This window comes from Delphinapterus leucas, chromosome 18, assembly GCF_059928025.1.
Source record: "Delphinapterus leucas isolate spDelLeu-1000000601 "Yukka" chromosome 18, BTC_Dleu_Yukka2, whole genome shotgun sequence".
In the NCBI taxonomy this organism is placed as follows: Eukaryota; Metazoa; Chordata; class Mammalia; order Artiodactyla; family Monodontidae; genus Delphinapterus; species Delphinapterus leucas.
In genome coordinates this window covers 62,468,823-62,485,096 of record NC_143146.1, presented here as the reverse complement: position 1 = coordinate 62,485,096, position 16,274 = coordinate 62,468,823, and the positions used below count along the sequence as shown (strand labels likewise).

The 16,274-nt window shown below is 39.1% G+C and overlaps 1 protein-coding gene across 11 annotated transcripts in view; it reads right to left on the bottom strand.

The window, feature by feature from the left end:
• The window catches only part of RNASEH2B (ribonuclease H2 subunit B), a 95,971-nt gene that overhangs the window by 59,533 nt on the left and 20,164 nt on the right, over positions 1-16,274 (bottom strand). For all 11 annotated transcript variants that reach the window (XR_002644689.2, XM_089899605.1, XM_089899607.1 and 8 more), the window contains exons 2-5: positions 10,240-10,311; positions 8,122-8,229; positions 5,572-5,648; positions 1,645-1,759 (exon numbers count right to left, since the gene is read on the bottom strand). Coding sequence is in view for 10 of the 11 variants with exons in the window: in XM_089899605.1 (XP_089755731.1) it covers positions 1,645-1,759; positions 5,572-5,648; positions 8,122-8,229; positions 10,240-10,311 (372 nt within the window). In the remaining variant the exon portion in view is untranslated. The remainder of the gene's footprint in view (positions 1-1,644; positions 1,760-5,571; positions 5,649-8,121; positions 8,230-10,239; positions 10,312-16,274) is intronic.

Sequence of the window (16,274 nt, the reverse complement as noted above, 5' to 3'; positions counted from 1 at the left end):
ATTAACTTGGCAAAATGAAAATGACTTGTAATTTTTCCTCACTGCTTTAGCTTTCAGAAATGGCTATGAGCTACTTCATTTGTCACCCACAAAAATATTACTGTCTCCTGCCAAGATCAGCACCAGGGAGTGTCATTAATAGCACTGCTTTGATAAAAACCTGGGCACCACATACCCCTCAGGCTCAAAACAGAGCTCTGTGTCTGGCCAAGTGTGAATTTAGTAGACCCTTCGAATGTGAAATGCAATGAATGAGGTTTTCCCTTTTTCCACTGTAAGCTTACACTTCTTGGAGTCACCACTTTCTTGGTCCTAGAAGAACTACCATAGTTGGCCAAACCATCTAGAACCCCAAATAACCATAACTCATCAGCCTGCTGTTTCGGTTCTCACACTGTGTTTCCGTATTAACTCTAAAACTACTTGGATGATTTTTGGAGACACTGATGCTAAGTCTGAATGCTATTACAAACCTGTCAAAACACATTCACACACTGCCTCACTTCCTCCTCTCAAAATTCAAATGAATGGCTACAACTCATCTCTGTCACCCCCAGCCTGCTCCTCGCACCCGTGTCCCCTGTCTCCAGGGGGCCATCTCTATCCATCCTGTGGGTCAAGGCACAAACCCAGAAGCCATCCTTGATTCCTCCTTCTCTTGACCATCATCCAGTCAACACACGAGGCTGCTACTTCCTTCTGGTTCCACCTCCTAAGCTCAGGTGACCATCACCTCCTGCCTGGACCACAGCAGCAGCCTCTGGGGACCAGACCTTAGCTTCTCCACACAATAGCACTGCCCTACTTAAAACTTTGCTGACACTCCACTACCATTAGGTCAAGTCCAGACACGTATAAGGCCCTTCACCACCTGAACCCTTGTGCAGCACTCTCCCCTGTTCTTTCCTTACTAACCTAAACGTATCACTGAACTTCTTGGATCTTGCTAAGCATGACAAGCTTTTCCATACATCCATGCTGCTACTCTGACTTAGCCTCCACTTAGAGGTTATCTCCCACAGGAAAGCAACACAATACCCCCCTACCCGCACTTCCCACCCTACCTAGGCCGGGTTATAAACCTGTCCTGTGCGTCCCCACAAAACCCCGAGTTCACGTCCCTTATTCCCTACTGTCATTGCCCTACTTGTCATTTGTCTCCATCAGAGTAGAAGCAAAGTGAGGCAAAGGATAATATTTTATTTATAACTATCCCTAGAGCCTGGCTCTAGTGCCCAACATATGCTTCTTAGTAGGTGCTCAATAAATGTTTCTTGAATCAATAAAGGCACAGATTTTATTCAATTTTACAAATGAGAAACCCGAGGCAGAAAGCAGTCGAGGCACTTACCTAAAGTCACAGCCTAGTTGAAAGAAGAGCTGAGACTAAAGCCTGAGCCTCGTGAATCCTGGCCCTGCAGGAGACAGGCCACCATATTTCACTGGTTCAAATTCGCAGACTGAACAAGCCAGTGCAATAGAGGATGAATATTGACAAGTGGAAGCGAATCTGAACGACAGCTTCCCCTATGACCCACACAGAATAAGCATCACATTCCACAGGCCTTCAAGCCACTGCATTCTCAGACAGATGCCCAGCTTTTCTGAAATCATAAACCTGATTTCAAAGGCCGTATGCCATACCTTTCTCCTCTGTCACATGTCGAAGTAACTTCTCAAGTTCAGGAAGTTTCAGCAACAAGATGCAATTCGGAAACATGTCATCCATCACAACTTGTTCCAGGGGCTGAAACTTTCCCTGAAAAAAAAGACTTTAGTCAGTCAGGATGCAAGTACTCCAGTCAACAAACTCATACATTAAAAAAAAGAGACAAAGATATATAACCTCATAGCTGGACCTTTAAACTAAATTCAAAGTCACTTGTTCCACCTAAGGATTCCCTTAACGGGACAGGCTCCAGAACTGACTCTCGGCTCCCTTTAGGAAGCTCTTGAAAGCGCCTGGGTTCCATCAAGTGGCAAGAAATGTTTTAATTTAAATGTTCTCTTTTCCCTTCAGATAGTAAGAATAATTCACGGGTTTCCCAAGTTACTGTCTTTAGATTCCTACCTTAATCTATATTCTTCCATGATCACCCAATGTGTTAAATATTTAACTACTTTAAAACAATATTTTACTAATATGTAATGGACTACCACACAGTCTTGACATCATCATTTCATAATACACTAACGTTTCATTCTTGTTTTCTTTACCATATATACATAAAAAGGTTTTGCAATAAGAAACTTGTTTGGATATAAAGTTAATAACAGTTGGGAGAGCTAGACAGAAGAATTATTTTTACTGACGTTAAAATAAATCATGTTTAACAAAGAATGGGTCAACATTTTGAAAGTACATACTAATATTTTTTTAATTAAATAGGAAAAGATCACATCTAAAATGTAGGGGAGGAAATATCTGAATGCCTCACGGGCTATTTTAAGGGGCACTTTAAGTATTTGAGAAGAGAGAGCAAGATGGTTTACAGTGAAAGCCAACTACCACCATGAGCTTCATTCTGCATCTGCCTCCCTGAACCAGCCACAGCACCCCCAGAGCCTCCCAGAGGGCCAGGGTGAGGATTAATTCACCAGAGTCAGGGTCTTAATGGGAAATGGGCAAACAGTTCCCCCAAATGGGGGAAGGGCCTTTAAAGGTGCATCAACACAGGTATTGATACTAAGGCTGGTTGGTGGCTTCCTCCCGCTAATGTATCCTAGAAACACCAGGAATGGGAGCCACCTGAAGTTTCCATCTTCTTCCCTGAATACTGCTAGGGCCTTCCTGGTAGGGACTAGAACCGTTTCTGCTCCTTAGAGATACACGGCTCACCGGCCTCACTGCTCGCCGTGCCCTAATTATAGCGGCTACCGTAGTAGCTTCCAGGTAAGAGGAAACATGATTAAACTAAGGAATAAAACTTCACTAATCCACAATAAAGAACAAAGAATGTAGGAGAGGAGGAGAATAAGAGACGACAAGGTGCATCAGGAGAAAGCACCACCTAAAGTTTTAAGTCAGTTTTATTACTCTCGGTATTTATCACAAATTAAGTCAATATAAATACAAAACACGAGTTTTGGAGAATGGATCTAAGTACTCAGTGAGAACCCATAAGCACTTAAACTATTTGCAGACATGAGAGTGCAAAAATAAGATTCCTCTAAGTGTTTAAATAACACCCTTCCTTAAAGTTGTCATTTCGAAGGTTTTCAAGCTGTGGTTGGTGGATCCCTGGGAGATACAGTACCCCTGCAGGGGCTCCACAAGCTCCAAACTATTCTCAAGCTAAGGCTACAATGCTATTTGCATTTTCACTGTGTCAACATTTGCACTGATGATTTCAATCCAAAGGTGGGTAAAAGCCCTGGCTCCTCAGCACCAGTCAGGGTGGTGCCAGCAAACCGTCCAGCAGCCACTGCACTCTTCACTGCCATGGACGAGCAGGTAAAAAAATCCCAGCTGCACTTAAGGGTCTCCTTGATCAAACTGCCATGGACGAGCAGGTAAAAAATCCCAGCTGCACTTAAGGGTCTCCTTGATCAAGGAGCGAAAGCAATTTCTTTTATTTAAATCTTGACCTTGGGGTGCAAGTAGGTTAAATGCTCTGTGTGATGAAAGTCAAGTGTGGCTGAAGTACTTCGGCTATCGCCGAGGCTCAGGGATCATCTCAAGGAAAAGCGCTGTGTGACTGTCCAAGTTGCGAGCAGAACTAGCTCCCTTTTTCTCAGTTTTTTACCCAAAAGAACCACTATGAACTATGGTTATTCAGACTTGAGTACTGACAGAACATAAATGAAGTGAACCTGTCACTTCAAGGGAAAGATTGACAGTGCTTGTAGCCAACGATAAAATTTGAACTTTAAAGCAAAAATTAGAATTGTAGAGAATTTGTCTGCCACTATGACAAGCTTCCCAACACTCAGTTTTCTAAAGAGATCACTGGTAATATTAAATTAACAAAGGTGTGTGCGTGTGCGTGTATGTGTGTGTGTGTGTGTGTGTGTGTGTGTAATAAGTTGTGTAGACATTTGGAAGACCTGCATAATTCAGTGAGACAATATTTTCCAAATGACCAATGCATGATATTGCAAAGTAATATGCGTGAAAGATCCAATAGATTTTAACATAAGAGAGTGTTAAAAACCAGACAGCAGGCCCAAAATGGAGTCGTTTGTGCTAAGCCCAAACAGAGACTTAATTTAATTAGTTTCAGCTCACCCAGAAGAGGGATCTTAAACCAGCCAATCAGTAATCTGCTAAGGAGCACTAGCCAGGTCATTTGCCTGATAGACGCCAGGCATGCCCTAAAGAAACGTGACCTTGCCATAACCAATCCCCCTTTAGTCTAGTTGAACTTTCTTGTTCTTATTCCCTTCTGGCTGTAAAAGTTTTTCATTTTGTACAGTTCCTTGGAGCTTCTTTCTGTCTGCTAGAATAGATGCTGCCCGATTCGTGAATCATTCAAGAAAGCCAATAAGATCTTTAAAATTTACTCATTTGAATTTTGTTTTTTAACAAGAACACGGAAAGTTCATTGACAGGGTTTCAGATTCCACACTGCAACTAACTTTTAAGAAACCACTACTTGTTGGTTTTTGGAGTAGTATCAAAGCAGAGTATCCACAACTATCTAAAAGGCTAATATACAATTCCTTCCTTTTCTGACCTCATATGTGAAAGGCTGCATATTCTTTACACACTTCCACTCAAACAGTGTATGGAAACAGACCGAATGCAGAACAAGATGTGAAAATCCAGTTGTCTTCTCTCAAGCCAGACATCAAAGAGATTTGCAAAAATGTAAAACAGTACCATACTCCTCACTGACTTTTACTGTTTGTTTCATTAGAAACATGTCATGTGTTAATATATAATGGGCTTATTATTTTTATTTTAAAAATAAATTAATAAAATTATTTTTAAATTTCTCAGTTTCAATTTCTAATGTAGTCAATATTGATAGATAAAACACACAGGAACAAAAAGTTCTTTGGGATCCTTAATAATTGTCAACTGTAAAGGTATCCTGGGACCTTTGGCTGGAACTATTACTATTAATAAACTCTGTCTTATATCACAAAGGTAAATTTTACTCCATCTGGGATTCCTCAACTACAGCTTCCCCATTAAGGAGCTTTTGCTGGACACACCCCCAGAGTACCTATTTCACAGTGTCTCACACAGAAGAAAATGAAAGACGATAAATCTTCTTTATTCTCTTAAGGCCTGAGGTCTTAACATTTGTACTGTATTTCAAAACTAATGAGTACGTAATGAGAATTTCATTGTTAGACTTTGTCAAACAAGTAAGGCAGATAACACAAAGGGTTAGGCAGTTCTCAGGACTCGTTGGTGAGCTAATGATGCTGGATCTCAGGTCTGCCGATCAGTGCTCTGATCTGTACCAGCACACATGATATAGGTGTTGTATACCAACCAAGTTAAATCTGAACTGTGGGGAGTCTACATTTGGACCATTATAAGGAGAGAGAGGAGATCATGTTAAAAAAAACAATCTATTCTGTTTCCCCACTGTTAATATCCCAAACTGGGAAACTCACCTCTCTATCAGCCTTTATAAGGTAGTGGAGAAGCAGAAACAGAGGGTCCATGGGTGTGGCAAAGTGAAGAAGACCTCCTACAGATTAAAAAGAGAATTCAACAACATGGAAAGACAACTTAGTTATTTCACCTTAATCCCAATGTGGGAACCATTCATTGAAAAATATATGTGAAATTCCAAATTCAGAAGCTCCTCCTACACAGGCCCAAGATTATGTGATTCTCTCAAAAGGCAGAACATGGTCCACGAGATTTCACTCCAAACAGCTTCAAATCCCTGGTGTGGAGAGGACAGCCAAGACACTGAACTTGATCTTTAACTTTCCATTTCTTTTTTAGAAATCATTTTTAATAGAGGCCCTCCTCTCCCCACCTCCCACCCCCTGCCAAAAAAAAATAGCAGGGTTCGGGGGAATACAGACAGAATGTGAATCAGGCAAACATTAGGAAACCTGTATAAGTCTATCTACAAAGCTGCAGTAAAATGTAATTTCCTGTGCTTTTGAGGAGGAAGCCATGGGAAAGCAATATTATTTCCTCTGTACGTGGCTTCTCCTATGGGCTCTGGGCTCACAGCTCTGAACTGTCAATGACTCAAAGCTCAGAGGTCGCCAGAAACTACCCCATCCCTCCTCCCAAAGAAAAATGCAAGAGGGCAGGAGTCTAACAAGACTGAGCATAAGAAACTGGAATCTCTGCAGTAAGATGAGTGGTGCTCTCCACGCTGAAAGGAAAAAAGGCAAATCAACTAGGCTGCCTGCGCCCCACTTTTCTCTACCGCACTCCCCTCCAAGCATCCCAGAGTCCTTCTTCCATGGAAGTGAACCAGAAGAGGTATTTCATCAAAAAGAACAATAAACAATTCATCTCCATGCTTATTAATTTGGTTTCAGGAAACATGTACTGACTTTTATTCTCTAACAGAGCAACCTACCTATACAGCCAAGAAATTCTAACTGTAAATTATATACATGAATCCATTTCACAGTATGTTGAAAAAAAATTAAGGACGTAATTTTACATGATGACATTAGTTAATTATTTTTTTTTAAGTAGAAGAGAAGTTTATGAAACAACCTATCAGAAGCTCTAAGCTCAGTTTATATGAGGCATCCATTATATTCAGAAATTAGAAACAGGTTTCTTGTTCTGAAAACAATATCCTGGTAGCCATTCTTAAAAACAGCTCTTTCTGGGCTTCCCTGGTGGTGCAGTGGTTGAAAGTCCGCCTGCCGATGTGGGGGACGTGGGTTCGTGCCCCGGTCTGGGAAGATCCCACATGCTGCGGGGCGGCTGGGCCCGTGAGCCATGGCCGCTGAGCCTGCGCGTCCGGAGCCTGTGCTCCGCAACGGGAGAGACCCGCGTACCGCAAAACAAAACAAAAACAAAAACAGCTCTTTCTTTAAGGTTACGTTTAAAAAGAAGACAATGATGAAAAAAGCAGGTACCTTTGCTGTGAACCAAAAACTATAAAAAAAAAAAAAAAGGTCTATTAAAAAAAAAAAAAAAAAGAGCAGGTACCAAGTCAGACAGTCCAGGAGAGCTAATCAATCACTGCTTCTGAATATTTTCCAGTTTCATCTGGATATTACTGTGTCTATCCAGCCAAACTCAAAGGCAAGTATACTACATTAGAAGTGGGAACTCTCATATATTGCCAAATGAAAAATAAGAAAAGAGAACAATAAAAAGGAATGTATACTTGGCACCTACCAGGCTAAATACACAGTCTACCGCTGCATTTCGGCAACTGGAAACCACTTCAAATCTTCATATACCATGCACACAGGTATATGAAATTCAACACCAGCAATAAACTCTTCTTCTGTATGCCTTACAAGAAAGGCAAAGTGGCCTTCCTACCTTAGCACTAAGCGGTGACTTAGACGGTCAACAGAAAGCAGAGGGCTTAGAAAGCAATGGAAAGCACTCTCTGCAAACGGCGAGAGACAGAGGGACAGAGGGAACTGAGACACCCCACGACGCACCCTCCCACTCTCACCCAGAACTGTCAGGACTACGTGTGGCACCCTTTTGTCTTCCGAGTCAACGCTGAGCCCCAAATCAAAGGAACGCTCTTAAAAGAAATAGAAATTGGGTGTTGGGTGTGTGTGCTGGGGGCAGGTGGGGTGGCCATAGTAATTTATATGAGAAAGCATTCTCTTCTCTTCTATTTTATTCTAGAAGCTATATCAACATCCATTTGCAAGGAAATAAGATGTTAAAAACTTGAAGATCCTCAAAAATGGATAAGAGCAAAGAGTTTCCAGTGAACACAATGTGCACTCCGTAGTACAAAAGTCATCTGACTCGGGGTGTGTCAGTGTTTTAGGAGAAAAATCAGAATTGTTAGTTAAAAATTTCCTACCATCTAAGACACACAGTTATTGATCTAAACTTGTTTAAATCTTTCCTTTCTCCTTGATTAAACCCTGCTCTGACGCCAACAAAGAAAAAGCCATGGACCAGACTCCAAACTGGGCAGATAGATGTAAAGGACGGCAAAGTCAGGGTATGTGTTAATGTAAATATATACACTAGTCACTTACCTGATTGAACCGATTCATTTATAAACCAAGAATGGTTTTTTTCCTTGAAAACTTTTATTTCAAACAGCTGTGGTAGACACACATTGAACAAGTAAATGGCTCCTTCCCCTGTTAAAACAAATCTGTTTTTTATTTGTAAGTTTTCACACACACACACACAAATATCAAAAGACTATCTAATAGTTCTGAGGAATGCTCCTAATATGAACATAAACATACATAGATATAGTCTATACAAAGTGACTCCAAGGAAAGCTTGTAGCTATTACATACAGATGCTTGTTTTCCAACTGTATAATCCTCACTGAACTTAGACCAATAAACACAAAAGTACAAATCATTTATCTTAACTGCTACAGAGCCTCTCATTGAGTCCTCTATCAGATCAGGAAGAAAAACCCATTCTTAAACTACCCAAACCTAATGGCTCAGCCAGATGAACTGAGTTGGCCTGTGGGCCCTGTCTCCAGGGCGGTGTACAGCCTCCCATACAGAGGGCGGGAGACAGGGCCTGCACACCTGAGGCGAGCTCCACAGGAGAAAGGCCAGGGCCCTACAACAGCAACGTGCTTTACGCCGTGAGGAGTGAGGAAAGCCACACCCAATTGGATGAAAATTTCCCTTTCTTAAAACACCAAAAAAAATGGAAGTTAGAAGGGGGCAGGGACTGGGCACATCTGCATGAATCTGAATGAATCCCTCCAATGCACGAATTTTTTTTCTAAGCATAGCAAAATCCAGGGCCCTGAGTTTGAGTCTATCTCAACTACATGCTGGGCGTGAGCCCTTGGGGAAGCTATATAATCCTTTCTGTACTTCTCTTTCCATATCTGTAAATTGCGAGCAATACTGAACCTACCTCAGTATTTTTTTTTATAAGGATTGAAAAGACAGAATACGTACACGTAAAGCTCCTAGCACAGCACGTTAGTAAGTGCTCAGCAAAAGTTAGCCTTTATTTCTCCATAGTCAGTATAGCAAAATGTTGTCCACGGACATTTAGATGAAATGAATTTTACAAGAAGCCTGACCTTTTTTGTACCTTCCTTTTGTTAAATGCTTTACTGATAACTAAAACTTTTCTTGAAAAAACATTTCTCACCTCATCTTAGTCTTACATATACCTAGGAGTTCCACATAATATAACTGACCAATTACATTCAATTTCATTTTGAGGAAAAGAAAACTGGAGGAAGCCGGAATTTTTGCCTCTCTTGTTGTTTCTATTTATGTGTCTTTGCAACAACGATAACAACACGGCACTGCTCACTGGATTTCTCTTGCTTTCACTATTCAGTACGACAGTCACCAAGAGGATGCTCTAATTTGCTAAATATCAGGTATCTACTCAAAGCCTTATAAAATTAATAATAACCTGGTAAATCTTATAAAATAAACTAATGGAGAAAAATTTCACACAGAGATAAATAGTATCACCAATATTACTATATACTTATATTTTAATATTTTTGCCTAAAAATTATAAGACAAAGCAAAATACACTGAGTATAAAGGTAAAATTGTTCCTGATAAAACATGTATCTCCTCAAAATACAATGCTTTTAATGCAAAAAAATCACCCGTTGACAGGAAAAAATATATATACTACTTTTCGGTCTGAACAAAATAAGGAAAGTACAGCTAAAAATGAAACTATTCAAAATCTTGGCATGTCCAGTAAAAGCCTTTTTTTTTTTTTAAACTCTGGTTATTTATTTTACTTTATAACATAAAATGAGTATAAATGGAGGCTAATATTGGATAACTACTTTAGGAAAAGTTGGCTTAAAAAGGCCAAGGAAAATTCATCTGTTTTCAGAGAGAAATCAAACACGCTACATTTTTTTGTTTTGTTTTGCCATCATTTCTGATGAATACAGCTCTATGGATTAAAATTAAGAAGAAATAAAAAAACGTTTAAGTCAAGTGAATTATCTTAGAAGACTGGTTATGTCATTAGCTTGCTTTTGTCACCATGTAATGCTATCCTACCTTTAAAAGCTATTCAGGAAGAACAAACATACAAAGACAAATAAATATACACACTTTTCAGCTACAACGTTTTAAAAATGTTCAAGTTACCATTACCGGGGCGGGGTGGGGGGCAAGAGCGCTTACCTGAACACGGGTTAACCAGTTTTACAAACATAAGCCCACTTTTCATCTTCTTTGAAGCGTCTTTTAAATACTCTGAAAAGAAATGGTGAGTTTGTAAAATTAAAAGACATCTGTTTTGTTACTCACTTTACTTACTTTACTCTTTTTCTTTCTTCTGTTTTTATGATTTTTCTTCCTAAAAATTTTAGCTCTCTTCTATTGCTTATAAATTGTGTGATCTTATGCAAATTATCAACTTCTCTGTGAAGTGCAGTGGAATTTAAGGTAGTTTTAATTTACTTCTTTGAGAAGTGCTGAGGAGCAGGGCTCAGAAGGGTTAAACCTTGGCTCAAGCACCCGACAGCTCTGTCACCTCAGGCAAGGGTCCTCATGTCCCGTCTCAGCCGTCACATGTATAAAATGATGATGATAATATGTACACTTGCCTTTCAAAGGATTAAACTAGCTAATTTGTTTAAAGTTCTTATATTCAGGCAAACAGAAATAATAAATAATAAGTAATAGCTCTTATTATTATTTTTTTATTGTTACTATTATTATTAAATAGAACATTTAAAAAATCAATATGTACTGGACATTCATGTTTTTTGCCCCTAATTATGATTATCTACTCATGTCCTCTGCCCATTTTTCTAGTAGGGCATTCATCTTTTTTTTTTACTACTGTATTAGGAGTCTTTACACAGTAAGGATATCAAATCTGCTTTTAATGATATTATTTGGGGGGGTGGGGGCGACGGGGCGCACCATGTGGCTTGTGGGATCTCAGTTCCCAGACCAGGGATTGAACCCAGGCCATGGCAGTGAAAGCCCCGAATCCTAACCACTAGGCTCTCAGGGAACTCCCTGTTTTTAATGATTATTTCACCACTTAGGAGATATAAAATCTTTGTGTAATCTCATCAATAACTTCCTTCATGGTTGTATCTTTTGTGTCATACTTAGAAAGGCCTTCTCTCCCTCAAGATAATGTGAATTGCCCATATTTTCTTCTAGTACTTTTAGATTATAGTTAACCTATTTGGAATACATCTCTGTATAAGATATGGGGAGGAGATATCCAACTTTAAGTTTTTGCAATGAGTTGTCCAGTTGTCTCCATGCCATCTAACTGAATAACCTATGCTAAGTGTTTCAAACACATTTATGAGTCTGTTTATGGACACTGTATTTTGACCCATGAATCTGTGGCTATATTAGCATTAGTACTTCAATATTTTAATTATTGTAGCTTTAAAATACATTTTAATATCTGGTGAGTTAAGTCCTCTCATTATGTTTCCTCCATGATATTTTAATGTCAAAGTTTAAATCATACAGATTAAAACATAAAGACCATGACAATTTTATTTATAACATCCTCATACATTTTGAGTGGCATATTTAAACCCATTTAAAGAATCTCTCTCCAAAAGGAACCAAGGGGCTCTGATTAATAAGGGAGCAGAGCAACAATCGACCAAACAGTAAATCAGAAAGCTCTGAGGAAGGAAGGGAACTTAGTCACCTTTATTTTCTACAGCCCCACTCCCTTTATCCCACTTCAGATCTTCATAAACTTAAATATAGCAAGCATGTTTAGAAACTGGCTTACTGATAAATGGTGTAGGTACAACTTTTTTCTCAATAGTGACATTAAATATATAAAGAAAAAAAACCCTAATTTTGAGATTTTCACTTGCAACCAAATGGAATAACAGAAACCCAATTTAACAGCCAAAAAACAAAAACAAAAAGGACAAAATATGCAAAACAACTATTTTCAATACACTGAGGTTGAGCCATGCAGGACAGTTATCTGAGAGATGGGAAACAAATGAGGTGAGCCCTGTGATCGCCCCAGCTTACTGCCTTGAGACAGTTTCCAGGCCACGGTGCAGAATGGGAGAACCCAGGTGAAGCCTGGCTGACTCCCTGAGTTGTAGAGATGGAGCGGAGAGTTCTCAAGACACCATGGCTAGAGTTCACAGGTCAGCATGCAGGAACTGAGCAACAAAGAGAGAAAACCCCAGAGATCAGCAAAGAGTACTGCTTGAGTAGAGTATTCAACAGAGTACTGATCAGTGCATGCACGTGATGAAACTACCTAAGGGTAGGAGAAAAACCAGCTGAACAGATTAGAGGAAACAGTACCCCACATGCACTTGGGGCCCTGCACTGGGCCTATTCCCAGGCAGACTGGAAAACCTCATAATTCAGAGGACACTGGGTACAGTACTCCAAAGGGTCTTGCCTCAGTGGTAGGGGACAGACTAGACTAAATGTTGCTCCAGTCCCACCGAACTAATTTTAAAAGCAAGACCTAAAAGAATCAAACTGTTTCCAAGTGCCTCCACTGTGTCCCAGAGTGAAGCTCAAGATTATTTATAGGAATACAAAAATATTCATCTGCCAAAAAGGTAAAATTCACAATGTCTAATCAAATATTACTAGGCATTCAAAGAAGCAAAAAAATATGACCCATAATGAGAAAAATAAAGAAATCAGTTGTTGAGAGGGGGTACTGATGTTAGACACAGATGTTAGAATGAAGAGACAAAAGGATTAAACACAGTATTCCTCATGTACAAAAAGTTAAGTAGAGACACAGAAGATTTTCTAAAAAGACCCAAGTTGAGATTAAAAAATACACCAGATGCGATTAACGGTGGAAGAAAAGATTAATGAACTTGAAGACATAGCAATAGAAACTATCTAAAATGATAACACAGAGAAAGAAGAATTAAAAATAAAGTATCAGCAAACTGTGGGACAACTTCAAGCATCCTAATAATTTATGTGTGAATTGGAGCTCCTGAAAGAGAACAGGGGGGAAACAGAAGAAGTATTTGAAGTATGGCAGGACAGTTTTGAATTTGATGAAAACTATAAAACCACACATCCAAGAAGTTCAATAAACCCAAAGCACAAAGAAACAGGAATAAAATTATGCATCAGAATCAACAGTTCGAAACCAGTAATAAAGAAAACGTCTTAAAAGCAGAGAGGAAAAAAATGACATCATGTACTGAAGCACAAAGCTAAAAATGATAGCAAATTTCTTATTAGAAACAATGCAAGCCAGAAGACAATGGGGAAACATCTTTAAAATACTAAAAGAACACATGATGAACCCAGAGAAAATACCCTTGAAAAGTGAAGGTGGTCAATAGATTCTTTCAGAAATACAAGGGCTGAAAGAAACAATCACCAATGGACCCACATGACAAGGAATGCTAAGGGAAGTTCTTCTGCTAGAAGGAATATGAAACCCCATGAAAGTATGAATCTACACAAAGGAATGAGGAACACTGGTAATGGTGACTGCAGGGGTAAAGAATTTTTCTTACTATTTAAATATCTTTAAAGATCACTGGCTAAACAAAAATAACAATTTAGTGCAGGGTTTATAACATATGCATAAATAAAATATATGACAATAATAGCATAAAGGCCAGGAAGGGAGAAATGAAAATATACCATTGAGAGTTTCCTATACTATATGTGGAGTGGTGTTATATCACTTGAAGGTAGACGTAATCATTTAAATATGTGTACAGTAAACCCTAAAGCAGCCAGTTAAATTACAAAACAAAACAAAATGCTGTTACTAATACGACAACAAAGGAGATGAAACAGAATCATAAAAAGCACTCAATTCAAAAGAAGGCAGAAAGGGAGTAAAAGAAGTACAAAGGGGCTTCCCTGGTGGCGCAGTGGTTGAGAGTCTGCCTGCCGATGCAGGGGACACGGGTTTGTGCCCCGGTCCGGGAAGATCCGACATGCCGCGGAGCGGCTGGGCCTGTGAGCCATGGCCGCCGAGCCTGCATGTCCGGAGCCTGTGCTCCGCAACAGGAAAGGCCACAACAGTGAGAGGCCCGCGTACCACAAAAAAAAAAAAAAGAAAAAAGTACAAAGAACAGATGAGATAATTGAAAACAAATAGCAGAATGACAGACTCAAATCTAACCATATCAATAATCACATTCAATGTAAATGGACTGAACATCCCAATTAAAAGAAATTGTCAGACTAGATAAACAAGTAAGATAAAATTATATGCTTCCTATAAGAAACACCATTTATATATAAAGATACAAGTAGATTAAAAGTAAAAGGAAGAAGATAGAGTGTGCTTATCATGCTAACACTAAAGGAAAGATGCAATGGCTCTGTTAATAACAGACAAAGGATATTGCCAGGGATGAAGAAGGTCATTTCATAATGATAGAAGGGTCAGGAGGAAATAATCCTCACTGTTTACAATCACACACACTGAGCTTCAAGATACACAAAGCAAAAACTGATAGACACTTCTGCCCCATCTCTAACCCCTGGCAACCATTAATCTGTTCTCCATCTCTAAAATGCTGTCATTTTGAAAATGTTATATAAATGGAACCATACAGATTCAATTTTAAGAAATCTTTTAAGACTTTCCTTTCTGCAACTTATAAAAATGTAAAGGATAAAGTTTAGCACTGTTCAAAACTTGTCCACGAACTGAAACAGGTTGTGGTCTTCTCTCCTTTCCCTGCCTGCTGTTTCTCACTTCCCAGCATCATATTTCTTCATTACGTCTCAAGGCATAGAAAAGGTGACCACTCTTTTTTCAGCAATACAGCCTTTATTTTATTTCATTATGACAGTAAATCTTTCAACTGTAACTTGGCAAATTATTATTGATTTCTGTTTTTCTTTTTTTAATAGAAAACTTTGGTTCTAGTGATCCTTGACAGCTCTTCCTCCAGCTTTCCCATTCCTCCAGAGCTTAAAATAATCAAACTTTACAAATATCCAAAATCTTAAAAAGATATTTTTAATAACTATTCAAGGGAAGCAGTGTTTCCATTTTTCCCAGGAAGAGCAGTAAGTCCAGAGGATTAGCTACAGCCTAAAATGTCAAACTATGAGAACTTTGGAATTACTAAGTACAAATAGATGCTGACATTAATGTGTTCTGCTGCAAATGCCAGTGTTCTCTGAAATGGGCTTTAAGATATATTAGTGTAGATAACACTGAAATGTCTATGTAACAGGGGAAAAAAGTCATCTTTTCTCATATAGAGCCTACAAAACAACTAGCTGTTGGACTCAACCTTTCAACACAGAATTCCAAGTGAGATGCTATACTCTTTAACACAGCATGCATTTCAAAATTCATCTCTCCTGCCCAATTCATTCATTCATTTGTTAATTATTGATTAGTAAAAACTGACCCAGCCTCTACCCATGGGGAGCTTTCAGATGTCCCATGGAAGAGACATATCTTGAATCAAATAATCACACAAATGTAGACTGCAAATGTAACAACTGCTGAGAAGAAATACATGGACTATTAGACCTTATGAAAGAGGATGTAACACAGATAAGGAGGTCTGGGAAGGCTTCCTGTGTGTAGCACTGGTTGAGTTCTTTGCTTTGATGCCTAAGGAGTCAAAGGAAGCACGCATTCACTTTACCAGCTAAATATTCAGCTGGCTTCTGGGCCAAATCCAGTGCACAGGAGGGTTTTGTTTGCTATGCACATTTTTAAAAATTTGAATTAGGTGCCAATATTTGGAAATCAGGTAATTTTACATGAGATATATTTTCCCTAAATATGAAAAAAAAAATCGTTGGGCAAAGATTTGCCTTGCACTATCAAAACACCTGGCAACAACGAACATTTTGTTAAATGGCAGCTACCACTGTCTAGTTCCCCTTAGTCTTCCAAGGCATCTGTACACTCACCTCATGGTTGGATGATTATCAAATGTCACGTCTGTGCTCACTAAACTGCATTCTCATTTTCTAGATTCTAGGTACCTACAGCAAATATCAGATGTGAATAAGTAACCATTTAGTAATAAACCCTATCCTCTTACTGAAACTGATTCTATTACCAATTTTACTATTCTAGGCAGTGAGGATATAGCTGTGAATAAAACAAAGCCCCTATGCTCACAGAAAGACTGCATTTAATACACCCCTTCATCTTCCCCTGTCTGCTTCTTCTCCACCCCAGTCCCTCAATCCTCTGCCCTCGCGCCTCGACTATCCAGTGCTACAGGGCA